The sequence below is a fragment of the Phyllopteryx taeniolatus genome, chromosome 20 (assembly GCF_024500385.1).
Source record: "Phyllopteryx taeniolatus isolate TA_2022b chromosome 20, UOR_Ptae_1.2, whole genome shotgun sequence".
NCBI lineage: Eukaryota > Metazoa > Chordata > Actinopteri > Syngnathiformes > Syngnathidae > Phyllopteryx > Phyllopteryx taeniolatus.
Genome location: NC_084521.1, coordinates 4724133 through 4737147, shown reverse-complemented (window position 1 = coordinate 4737147; position 13015 = coordinate 4724133). Strand labels below are relative to the sequence as shown.

Below are 13015 nucleotides of genomic sequence, written 5' to 3'. Positions count from 1 at the left end.
GTTTTTATCCTCCTTAAAATACACTGAACATTTTTATTCTCTGTCATTTTGGGGGGATTACTAGAGAGCCCCTAAAGGGAGATGGGAAAAGAATACAAATAAAACATTTCTCGTGCGGACCAGATAGTTCCCCCCCCCCTCTTGAGCTAGAGAAAGTTTTATGAGTGCACTGGAAGTTTTCTCGTGAGCACAAGAAAGTTTTATGAGCACACAAATCAAATTTGAATGTTTTTTTTTGCGAGGGGGTGAAACGGAAGATGGCTGGATTTGACTCAATTCATGAAAAAATGGAAATGTGTGCTTTTGCATTTGAACTCTTAAATTCAACAATTTTTTGTTGTTTTGAAATATTAAATATTTTTTTTATTTTTTTTTTAAAATTAAAAACAAATACTTTTTGAGACTGAAATTATTTCCTACAATGCAAAATGAGATTAAGTGGCTTTCAATCTTTCGTGAGGAAAGTTAATATTTTTTTCAAAAATATTACATCACTTAGTATGATAAAAGTCATTTGCTGGATGAAACAAACAAAACGCACCGCTGTGGAAAATCTCAATAACAGAATTCTTTATTTACAAGGCAAATAGCATCAGCAAAGCCATATTAGTTCACAACTTGCATAACTGTGGTTTTTAACTTCTCCTGTGTTTTGATGTCATTTTGCATAAAACGCTCGCACACACACACACGCACGCGCGCACACACACACACGGGGTACAATGGGGGTACAGTGTGATTTTTGTGAACAATGCAGGCGAAAACGCAACACACACACCAGCTGTGGAAAAACAAAACAAGCGTTCCAGAGGGAAAAAGTCCGTTATTATAATACATTTAACATATTATAGCGTTTTCCTTGTGGATCAAAAAGTCGCACCCGATTCTTATTGTACAAGTCACTATACAAATGTATACACACGGCCATGTCATAGCGGACGAGATCTAAGGCATTATGCTATTTTAGTTTTTTTCTTTTTTTTTTCTTTTAGACATTTTATTTGTAGCTCTAGGAAATCGGCAGACAATACAAAAGGGCATTACAAGGAGGAAAAGTTGTTTCTTTTTGTGGGTGGGTTGGGGGTAAGAAAGTGATAGTTGCACGTGCACATGGCTTCTCCACACGTTCTTTGGAAAACAATTTTGCAACGGGCTGGGAGAAAAGCGCTGAAAAACAGCTCAAGAAGGATCATCTGATTCAATCAAAAACAGCGTTTGTCGATAAAAGTCTGATGGTAATTACTTAGTAATTAAGTCGTAGGCCCTTCAGTCAAAGCACACAAAAACACGGAACGAATGCACTACAAGATACATTCAACAAACACCGTCTCTGATTGGACCCTGTTGACCTGACATCATCGTTATTATTAAAAGGGTGTAAAAATCAAAATCAAAATCAAATCATTTTAAAAAGCAGAATTGGGAATTCCAATTGAGGTGGGTGAGGATTATTATTATTATTTTTGGCTTTTCTCCATGCAGCGTCGCAATAGATCAAAAGGGTGGGGAACCAGATTTAATTTGAAAAAGGTTCTCCAAGAGTTTAAAATTGTAGAAAATAAAATAAAAATAAATCTATTCGTTTTGTGTGAAATGTTCCCACACAGAATGGACTACGTACAAGGATGCTTTGACTTACAAGTTTAATTCATTCCCTGAACACACTTGAAACTCAAATCATCCCTTCCCCATTGAAATTAATATTTCTGTGTGACTGCTGTGTGGCGTAGGGGTATATTAAGGCTTAAATATGAACAAACGTTTGTATTTTTATCATGACACGGGATAAAAGTCTACCCAGCCCTGTTCAAATGGCAGGGTTTTGTGATGTAAAAAAAGATAAATCATTTAAAAACTTTTTCCACCTTTAATGTGACCTACGATCCGTGCAACTCAATTCTAAACCAAACAGAAACCTTTCAAGGGGGAAAATAAAAATACATACAATTGTGTGTTTGCAAAAATATGCACACCCCTTGGCACCAACTTTGGCTTTTTCTTTTTGGTAGGTCTCCATCTGTGATATTAAGATGGCAGATTGTTGTCACATGTACTAAACAGCCAGTACTTGCCGGAAATTCCTGCAACTGCTCCTTATACTGTGGCCGCCCTCTCTGCATCTACCCCTGAGCTGACAAATTTTATCTTTATCTTTTAATCAATTTCAGGGTATATTTTCTACACTTTATGACTTAAAGCCTTTGAAATTATTTTATATCCTTCTCTTGGCTGATACCTTTGAACAATGAGATCCTTCTGAAATTTCAGGAAAAGCCTATTAGAACAAATCTGACCTTATTTGGGGTTCATCAGAGGCACTTTAAATGGTGGCAGCTCTGTGCTGACTCCAGCTTAACATGGGTTTGAATGTGATTGGCTAATGAACACAGCCACATCCCCAGTTTTAGAGGGCGTGCACACTTGTGCAACCACATTTTCAGTTTTTATTTCCCCTCTCAAAAGGATGGTAGAAAATGTGTTAAAATTGATTCAATCTTTGTCATTTGTTGTACAACACAAACACCTGGCATTTGAACAAGGGTGTGTAGACTTTTTATATTGACTGTACATACAGTATTTTCTATACATTTTATGCTAGCATTTATAAGGTGTAAAGTTTGAATGTTTTAAGTGTGTAGGTGGGGTATTTTAAGGCTTTTAATATGGATTTTTCACTACTTATACTTGCTATACCGCAAAATTTCGCTCATCTGACAAATAACTCCCGTGATGAACAAGGGATCAATGTACACTCATTTCAAACTTCCACCAAAACCGATTTTTGTGTGCGTGTGTGAAAGGTACCAACATGGAACGGCGGCAGGTCAAAGTCGACTTGTGAATTTCCCGGCTTGGAGGTAGTATCAGTAGCATAATTAAGCCCATTTTCACACTTCCTATCAAAGCCAGCTTTTCCCTGTGATTTGTATCTGTGCAAAAGGTACCGAGACATAATGGGAAATTGGGATAGCGGCTCCGTGAGGAGGAAAAGTGGAGGAAAAAAACGGACCTGCACTCACTTCTCCCGGTCTGCTGCGTTGATAGCAGTTGTCACACCGGACACTGACGTCATTTCACTTCTGATTGCGGGATGTGGCAGGGTTCCGTGTGAAAGGCACAGGCGAATACATTTCGCTTGAAGGGGGCAAATTATAAGACTAAAAAATAGATAATGGACCAAATGTTAATTATGCACTATGAGCATTTTGGGGTGGTTAAAATGTTAATATACAATAATGTTAATGTTAAAAGGTTTTAAGAATCGCAGGTTCCCCACCCCTGAAATATAACCGATATAAAAAAGTGAGGCGCAAAAAAGAGTCACGCACCATTTTCGGTGAATCCCTGCCTGAGGACATTTCAATATGGCTGTCTGTCTGTCTGTCAAGAGCCTCGGCCAGTGCTGCATAATTGAAAACGTGTGTGAGTTTTAATACTGTATCCAAACACGCAGCCCAAAAAAAAGGTGTCCTTTTCTTTCAATTAGGAAACTGTACAAAAATTACCCAAAAAAAAGTTATTGCTCAAGTTACATGACACCAAAATGCACCTAGCAGCCTGCATGAAGCGGTTTTTTTTTTTTTCCCCCCCAACTCCAGACAACATAGAAAGCACATTTTCTTTAAAAATTCAAAGTTATTGTATGGCTGTGTTGACTCCACTTGTCTTGTGTGGTGGTGGTCTACGCTAAAGGCAAGAGAAGCAATAAGCGATATCATCTGTACACTGTATACACCGCGGCCTCACCCTGCTCTGCTTCGTACCGGTTGCGGTGAACATGAAGAAAAACGGTGAGCAAGCAGGGTGGGGCCCAAAAAAAAACAACAAAAAAAAAACAAAAACAAAAAAAAAAATCTAATAAATAGAAAATTAACGGTATTACTCATCGGTATGTACAAGTCATTCAATTTGGACATTTTTTCTTCTTCAAAGAATAGTCTTAAGTCTCGGATGCTACGAGGATAAAGCCATCTACAGGAATTATTCTTATTAAAAAGGAATCTATACAGAAAAATAAAACTTAATTTAATACACTATATAAACCTCAAATCATTCTTCTTCTGCAGTGTTTCCCACTACTTCATCTTCTTGACGCCCCCCCCCACCCCTCCCCCCCCGGATAATATTAATAATCGGCGTCATACAATAAGGAACAGCTTAAAAAAGGCAAACGCGGCTAAAGTTTTTCTGGTAGAAACCGCCAAGACAGTCTGTTTTTTTTCTTCTTTCTTAAATATTTGAGATGAGATTGTAAATAGCCGCAGTCCGCTGAGAGGAATACATTCATCAGGGAAAAAAGGGGATTGTGGAGGGGGGTCCCGCCTAGTACCCGGGGGCCTTCAGTAAGTCACACGACGGTGAATGCAGACAGAAGCTTGGCTGTATTTTTTAATCTTGGAGGGCTGTGGGTTGCTTACATGTTTGTACACTTTTTTTTTTCTTTCCTTAAATTGATCCAGCTGAGGTCCAACTCAGTACGAGTCAACAGTATTTCTGCAAAGAAAAAAAAGACAACGTGAAATAACACAGAAGCAGTTTACAGCATAAACATGCACACACTAATGGGCAAACGGTAAATAATTGACATAATCTAAGTGCCAATATGTTTCTATTGTCCTGTCAGGAGAGTTAAATCCAGACGCTGGCGTAGTTATAACCACCTGCTGAAATATTCATGAGCTTTTATTGGCCCTGAAAGCACTGCGGAGAAGCCGCAGTGAACGACACCTGGCGGGACATCAGCGAGAGTCGACGGAACGGGTTGAAAAGCGTCTGAGGGCGAGTAAGAAGGGCCCCTCACACCGTACGTCAAAGTTCGCTTTTCCTCAAGGCGCTGTTCTATGTGAAGGGTACCGAAAGGGAACAGAAGATAAGATGTTGAACTGCAATTTTACTGCAATGGAAGTAGTACCAGATTGGGGGGAAAAAAAAAATGCTCTCGAGCCAAATTGTACGATGTTTTTATTAAGGGTATGTATGGTTGTAAAATGAGTTTGAAATGATATGAAAGTTTCTTGGAATCATAGTTTGTAGTATATTTAATATTTAAACGTGAATGTAGGGGTAGCGATTACTCGCAGTCTCCCAACCCCCCACAAATAGCAGGATAGCCATGAAAACCCGCTTCCTTCCTGTGTCTGTTCTGTGCCATAGGGGAGTTGACATGGACCCGACTTTACCTGCTCTTGTCCCATGGAGGGTAAGCCGGGCGAGGAGATGGACGTGACGCCCATCTGGCCCAGTCCGGTGACGCCGTTGTACATGCTGCCGTTATTCTGCTGCTGCTGCTGGGTGAACTGAGGTGAGGCCTGCTGCTGTGAGAACATACTACAAAGGCGGCGACCAAAAATTTTATTAGTTTTTTACCCCCCCTTCATTTTTCACATTTTTTTTTTTCTTTCCCCTCCCTACCTGCTCCCTGCCACGTTGCCCTGCGTCCACCCGTTTATGTCGGGCGAGCCCTGGAAAGGGGTGCCGCCCGGGCCCTGCTGCATCATGGGAGATTGCTGGGCATGCGCCACCCGCGGGGATAGGAGGGGGCTGGGCGGCGCACCAGGACCCCCGAAGCCACCCTCTGCTTGCTGGCTCATACCTGCTGCGACAGCATGGGAGGAAAAAATGGGTCAAGGAGACACCACAACAATAATATGAATAAATAATAAATTACTAATAAAGAGTGTCAAACGCATTCAAGTGGGCATTCGGGATGTTTGTTGAAAGGTGGGAGGGAAGCGATGAGGTTAGAAAGGAAAATGAATGGGATTCCAATGGGTAAATATGAATATTTATGATTTAAGATTAAAGACAGGACATACTGTGTAACTCGGGCTGTTGTGAAATTCTATTGTGGAAAAACAGTTAACTGGGTAACAGAGGGAAACAGGCCATCGTGCTCAAAATGACTAACTGGAGCTTGATTAGGTCACTGATGGTGTAGCGGTACACTCGCCTGACTTTGGTGCGGTCAGCGTGGGTTCACTTCCCACTCTGTGACGGTGCGAATGTGAGTGCGAATGGTTGTTCGTGTCTATATGTGCCCTGTGTCTGACTGGGGACCAGTTCAGGGTGTAGTCCGCCTTTTGCCCGAAGTCACCTGGGATAGGCTCCAGCGCCCCACGACCCTAACCAGGATCAGCGGTGTTGAAAATGGATGGATGGATGGAGCTTGATTTCTCTGCTTAGCGCGCCCTCGGGTGGCCAGAAAGTATATAACATCTAAATTATTGGTGGCTGCTCCTCTTGGAAATGACCAATGGCGTTTTTGTGGGTCTTAGCATGCCTAAAAATTCACAGATTCTTCAAAGCGTATATATTTTTGGGGTTCCGAACACGACGGCCCAATACTGCGTCAGTACGATCCCCAGGAAAGTTAGATAAAATTGGCCACTGACATCAGTTTCACCACCTGACACATTGAACAGGAAGGCGGCTATTTTGATTTAAAGTGGCCATTGCATTCATTTTCACTGACATAGGGGATTAAAAAAAATAAAAAATAAAGCGATGATGGTGCGGACATCCATGTACACAAAGGAGTATTGAGGTGAATTGTGTGTGCGTGGGGGGACTGGGGTTGCGGGAGCAGTACCTGAGTTGGGAAACTGAAAGGCACTGTGCTGCATTTGGGGGCTGAGTACCGCCCCGTACTGTCCGCCCATCATGTTTGTGTTTCCCATCATCATCTGCTGGGAGGAGGAGGAGGTGGAAGAGGAAGAGGAGGAGGTGCCATGCAAGTGTAGCTGGGGGTTGGCGGGGAGAGACGGCAGGCTGGGGGAGGAGAGAGGCGAGGAGGAGGAGAAGGGGCTGCTAGGGGGAGGTGGCGAGGCCAGGCCTGTACCGGTACCGTAGCTGGGCGGGTAGGGGAACTGCTGGGGGTTGGCCTGGGGGATCCGCGGGTTACTCATGTTGGGCGGCAGGTTGAGGCCCTGCGCCCGCATGGCCATGCTCCTCTGCTGCTGCTGCTGGACCTGCTGCTGCTGTTGCTGCCGTTGTCGCAGGTGGTTGCTCAACAGCTCGCGCTGACGCTGCGCCAGCATCTGGGCGTTGATGGTCCCCTGCAAGGGAGACCACATAGGTGAGCCCATGGTCTCGAGCGAGGGCTGTTTGGGACATTCTGGATTGTTGGCTTACCTGATTGGGAGCATTGGATCTTAGAGGTAGGTTCACATTTGACACGCTACTCATCGGAGTCATCATTGGCTGTCGGTTCTGATCGGAAGGAAGGTAATAGAAAGCAAAAACATACAATTACAAGGTGTCTGCAGACCTGAGGAAGCCATATTGGACACTTTTTAATATCAAGCTCAACATTACAATATTTGAAGAAATCTACCACTACAGTGAACCTTTGTTCATCACGGGAGAACTTAAACTTAACTCATTTTTAAGCATGATTAAGGTCTTCCTTTTACACCTTTAATAATAACATACATACCTCAATCAATACTATTACTAACCTGCTGCGACTGTAGCCGGTGCTGCAGCTGTAGCCGAAGCGTGTTGGGCTGGTTGGGGACCACTCCGCTGGGCCTTAGTCCCGCCCGGGCCGGCATCCTTATCATCGGGTAACCGGGACGCGGAGCCATTTGGCCTGCCATGGGGTGGAAGCCCGGCTCTTGCATGGGCGCGCCAGGGTAGCCCCTCTGCGCCATGTGGGACTGAGGCGGGCCAAACTGCTGCTGGGCGTACATGGGGGGCTTCTGCTCCAGCATCATAGAGGATGGGTCCTGCGGGAACTGGTCCTGGTCTAGCGTCTGGTTCTGAAAGGGTCGTGGAAAAGGTATGGAAACCTAAAACAAGGAGATTCAGTGAACCTGCGTTTATCGCAGGGGATTAAGTTCTAGACCAACCCGCGATAGGTGAAAATCTGCAATATAGTGAGGCCGTATTAAAACAAAAAAGGTTTTACCACTCCCACACGCTGTAAGGACACTTATTAAAACATATTTAAACTTTAAATATTTCTTAGCGCCTGTTCTAATTCTTCTGCTGTCAAGAATTAGGAGATTGTATAACAACCAGTAAAGCGTGCTGGCTTTAAGATGTTTGTCACTCCCAGTTGAAGTTTCCAGTAAAACAGATACATCAAACAAAAGAGAATTAAATACTATTTTTAAAGACCAAAATGCTCACCCAAACCATATCATTTTGTGTAATGAAATCTTATAAATGTGAAAGGCCATAGATAAAATAACCATATAGTGGTTCACTTTTTGCGCTCTCTCTGAATCACAGATTTTTAAATTGTTCTAATTTTATACGGGAGATTTTTCACAACATTGCAGTGATTATTTTTCCACACAGACTGTTACTGCAAACTCACGTAGCAATAAGCACGAGTCAGGAGGAAAGAGTGCGAAAAATACAGAGAACGGCCAACGTTTGGAATCATTTCACACTTTAAAAAAAGAAGATAATACATAACGAGTCTACTGTGTACTACGACGAAACAGCAGGGGTTGCGACCCATGAACCGCAATATAGCGGGCGACCGCTGTACAATGAAGACGGGTACCTCAGAGTTTACCCGTTCTATCAGAGCAGGGATGCCGAGCGCCCGGTCCAGCTCCTCCAGGCCGTCGAAATCCTTCAGTGCCGTATACAGCTGAGACATGAGGGCCCCCTCGTCCACCGGCCCCGCTTCGCCCCCACCGAGGCCCATGCTACACAACAAGTCCTCGTGAGGAGTCTGGTGCAGCGACCTGGCCAGAGGAGACGTCATGATGGCAAAACAAGGCAGATTAATTGGGGTACACAACTACACACGCATCGATATTCTGGCCAAAACTGAACCCTTTCCAATCAGCAAAAGTCCATTTGTCGGGTCGTTCTAAAAGACTATCCTGAGCCATTACCCTGTGGTGTGGGGTGTGTTAAGAGTGAGTTTTTATTTATTTTTTAAAATCCTGTTCAATATCTACGATAGTAAATCCTCACGTGTGTAGTCAACATCACAGTTGGGCCGAGCTACAGCCTCTGTGAATTTGCAGTGAACCTGAACAGATTTTTTGGATACCTGTTCTGGTTGACGAAAGCCGTCTGCTCAATGGGCATCATGCTGTCCGGCCATGGCGCTGTCTGATTGGGCGGCGCCTGCTGCTGCTGTGAGAAGTGGCCGACCATACTGATGTCCATGTCAGGTTGGGCTAAAAGGAGACAAAAAAAAAAAGTAGACAAACGAAAAGAAGCCATAGTTGAGGTTAAGAAGTAGTTTGCGCAGAAAATGTCGTCACGCTCAATTGCTGCTGTACTTACTGTTTATAATATATATATGTTATTATATATATATTATAACATATATATATATATATATATGATATATATATAATATATATATATGTTATAATATATATATTATAACATATATATATATATTATAAATATATTATAATATCTGTAAGCCATTTAGTTTTATGGGTATAGTAAGAGGAATTTGAAATGCTATTTAATTGCATCATAGTTTGTGCCATATTTACAGTTTTGCTCAGTCTACAACCCCGCAGACAACACATAACTGCTAGTGATTTCTGATAAAGGCTTACTGTAAATACATTTCAATTAACCAAATTCAGTAAATAACATAAAAAAAACTACACAGATTGGAGTTCATTGTGAGGGGCCACACGAGACGTATTCCTCACCGTTGGGCATCATGGAGGTTTGGAGCATTTGCCGAGGCCCTGGCTGCCCGCCTGGCCTCATGGGAGCGCCGCTGTGGCCCATCCTACCCTGTGCCAGCTGGGGAGCCGAGGCTGAGCACGCCCAGCCTTCCTGCTGCTGCTGCATACCCGGCCGAGGCGCGCCTGGACCCACGAGTCCTGGATGGAGAGGAGAGTGACAGTGAGTTGAGCGAGCCCTTTTACACCAATTTCCATCAAAACAGTTTCAGTTCCGACAACACACCTGGGACGACCATGTTGGCCTGGCTCGCCATCATGCCGTGCCCTCCCACCATGCCTTGCTGCTGTTGTTGTTGCTGTTGTTGAACTAGTGTGTACGGGCTGGCGGTCCTCATGGGGTACTGCGGTGACGCGCTCATCTCCAGCGACACACTCCTCGCCGGCACGCCCCTGCCCAGCGGGCCCGGCCGCATGCCCCCGAAATCTGTAACGGAAGGCGAATGGTTGACATTGCAGACGACTTGCACCTGCAGGGATGCTACTGCAGTTTCTCAACGTTGATTGAACTGAGGCACCCATTTTACATTATTGCAAGCAACTGCAACATAATGCACCATTTTAGGAATAGGAAAATAAAAAACTTAACTTTATGATTAAATTATAATGTACTGCCCATAAAAGTTAGAACAATTACCTAAATAAATGTTTGAAAAACAGTTCTGAAAGAATAATTGCAATTTTATATTGCTAAAGTTAACTATAATGGAAAAGCAATTAAAAAATAATGTACTGCATTGCAAAAACGTTTAACACACAGAAACATTACGCATGGTTTGAAATTTTTATTCAGTGATTCTGTTGCATACCACTAGGGGGCGCCCCCACGCCACTAGTGGTGACAGAGTCACAGTTGTAGTGGAAGCGCATTTAATTGTTCTGCTTGTCACTATACGTCGCTGGCAATAGGTAGACGAACAAATAATTTTCAGACCAATACTTTAATATTGTACTCAATTCAATTTTACAGACTTGGATATTTATTTCTGACTACTTGTTTTAATATCTGTACTTCTACTTAAGGACAGTGTTTGAGTACTTTTGCCACCTTTGCTGGCACAGTGGTTGGGAATCATTGTGCTTTGGTACTCACTGTTCGGACCCATGCCACTGGTAACGTTCTTGTGTTGTGGATGCTGCGCTACTGCGGCCGGGCTGTTCTCTGACATCTGCAGGATGTCGTTGATGATGTTTTGCTTGTCCATAGGGCTGGGCAGGGAGACGGGCCGCGGCTCGCTAAACAGCTGTGGCTGGGCATTCTGCAGGTCGTTCAAGATGTCGTCCAGCTCAGACGACTGCACAGAGAGGAGGAGATGACAATTGAGTAATTTGAAGAAACCTAAGGTAAATAAGTTGCAAGTGGTAGAAGTGGCCACCAGAGTGCAGCAAACCAAGACTCACTTTGTGGCGCACTACAAGCAAACAGCTGTTTAAACAGGACACCTTTTGTTAAGATGATTGCCAATAAGCAGCATTGTGCAAATTACTTTAAAAAAGGTAATTTGTTATAGTTACCAATAGCTTTCCCCCAAAAGTAATTACATTAGTAACTGAATTACTCCATAAATGTAATTAGTTATCAGGGAAAGTAATTATTGCTAAAGTTGACTAGCATAGATTGCTTCATTCAACTTAATATTGGACCTCAAACCACACCTGGTAGCTGTACTGTCAGCCCAAGTCTTTTCTTCACTACTAAAAGTGTCAACAGTGAGTGCTTTGAACTCATTCATTCAATCTTCCGTTCCGCAATGCAGTGTAAAAAAACAAAAACAACTTGTCGCACAGCTTTCAGACAATTGGTACACAATGTACTTAAGTATTTTTAACAAAATACTTCCCATAACTTGTTGCATTTCCAAACATAATTAAATGGATTACCCGTAATTGGAAACAATGTCGTTATTTCCAACACTGCCAATTAGGTAAGTCAAATTGAACCAAAAGGATGCAGAAATAAAGGAATAAAACAAAACATTTTAAGCCCACTTGACCATAAATAGGGATGAAACAGTTTACCAACACCCGGTGACAACTTCAAACTGTATAATTTTTTTAATTATCGTAAACATCAGACTTGAGTGTTATTTGCTTGGCTAAGCGCTGCCCCTTTAAGGGGAGAGAGAGAGAGAGAGAGAGAGAGAGAGAGAGAGAGAGAGAGAGAGAGAGCGAGAAAGAGAGAGAGAGCGTCATTGAATTATTAAAGCTATGCGATTAATTGTTTCAGCCCTACAAACCAATATTCGCAATCATACCTATGGACAATTTAGTGTCTTCAATTAGCTAGCCTGTGTGGAGCCAGACATGAGAACATCCTGGACTGGTCACAACAGCCAATTGCAGGGAAACTACAGGCAAGCATTGACACCTATATACAGTTTAGTTTGTAGGGATGTGAAAGCTGGGAGAACATGTAAACCTCCACACAGCACGGCTGGCGCAATATCGTGATTATAGCCACATTCATGATCATTTTGGTCATGATAATCATGACAAGAAATACGGTTTCATCTTACGGCAAGCGTACAGGATGGAACGTGTACCTGCGAGTTTAATTTTCTTTTAGCAATATCGTGATCATTTTGGCCAAGATATATGTGATATAACATTTTCATACGGTTTCATATGGTGGCAAGCGTACGGCGGTACTGCGGTGACGCGCTCATCTCCAGCGACACACTCCTGGCCGGCCCGCCTCTGCCCAGCGGGCCCGGCCGCATGCCCACGAAATCTGTAACGGAAGGCGAATGGTTGACATTGCGGATGACTTGCACCTGCAGGGATGCTACTGCAGTTTCTCAATGTTGATTGAACTGAGGCACCCATTTTGCATTATTGCAAGCAACTGTAACATAATGCACCGTTTTAGGAATAGGAAAATAAAAAACTTAACTTTATGATTACATTATAATGTACTGCCCATAAAAGTTAGAAAAATTACCTAAATAAATGTTTGAAAAACAGTTCTGAAAGAATAATTGCAATTTTATATTGCTAAAGTTAACTATGATGGAAAAGCAATTAAAAAATGTAATGTACTGACTGCACTGCAAAAACGTTTAACCCACAGAAACATTACGCATGGTTTGAAATTTTTATTCAGTGATTCTGTTACATACCACTAGAGGGCGCCCCCACGCCACTAGTGGTGACAGAGTCACAGTTGTACTTTAATATTGTACTCAATTCCATTTTACAGGTGTCTGTAATTTATTATTTTATTATAATATTTATACACACAGGACGGCCGGAGCAATATCGTGATTATAGCCACATTCATGACAAGAAATACGGTTTCATCTTACGGCAAGCATACAGGATGGAATGTGTACCTGCGA

The 13015-nt window shown here is 42.8% G+C and overlaps 1 protein-coding gene across 20 annotated transcripts in view; it reads right to left on the bottom strand.

The window, feature by feature from the left end:
- The window catches only part of ncoa2 (nuclear receptor coactivator 2), a 53129-nt gene that overhangs the window by 359 nt on the left and 39755 nt on the right, over positions 1 to 13015 (bottom strand). For 3 of the 20 annotated variants that reach the window (XM_061758084.1, XM_061758083.1, XM_061758085.1), the window contains 11 exons: positions 10771 to 10972; positions 9904 to 10104; positions 9642 to 9818; positions 9017 to 9146; positions 8516 to 8702; positions 7458 to 7790; positions 7132 to 7209; positions 6590 to 7055; positions 5413 to 5596; positions 5181 to 5328; positions 549 to 4494 (listed from right to left, as the gene is read on the bottom strand). In XM_061758084.1, the coding sequence (XP_061614068.1) occupies positions 4483 to 4494; positions 5181 to 5328; positions 5413 to 5596; positions 6590 to 7055; positions 7132 to 7209; positions 7458 to 7790; positions 8516 to 8702; positions 9017 to 9146; positions 9642 to 9818; positions 9904 to 10104; positions 10771 to 10972 (2118 nt within the window). In that variant the 3' untranslated portion in view covers positions 549 to 4482. Of the gene's footprint in view, positions 1 to 548; positions 4495 to 5180; positions 5329 to 5412; positions 5597 to 6589; positions 7056 to 7131; positions 7210 to 7457; positions 7791 to 8515; positions 8703 to 9016; positions 9147 to 9641; positions 9819 to 9903; positions 10105 to 10770; positions 10973 to 13015 lie in introns of those variants that run through there. The other 17 variants (XM_061758091.1, XM_061758092.1, XM_061758097.1 and 14 more) reach the window with 15 other exon arrangements.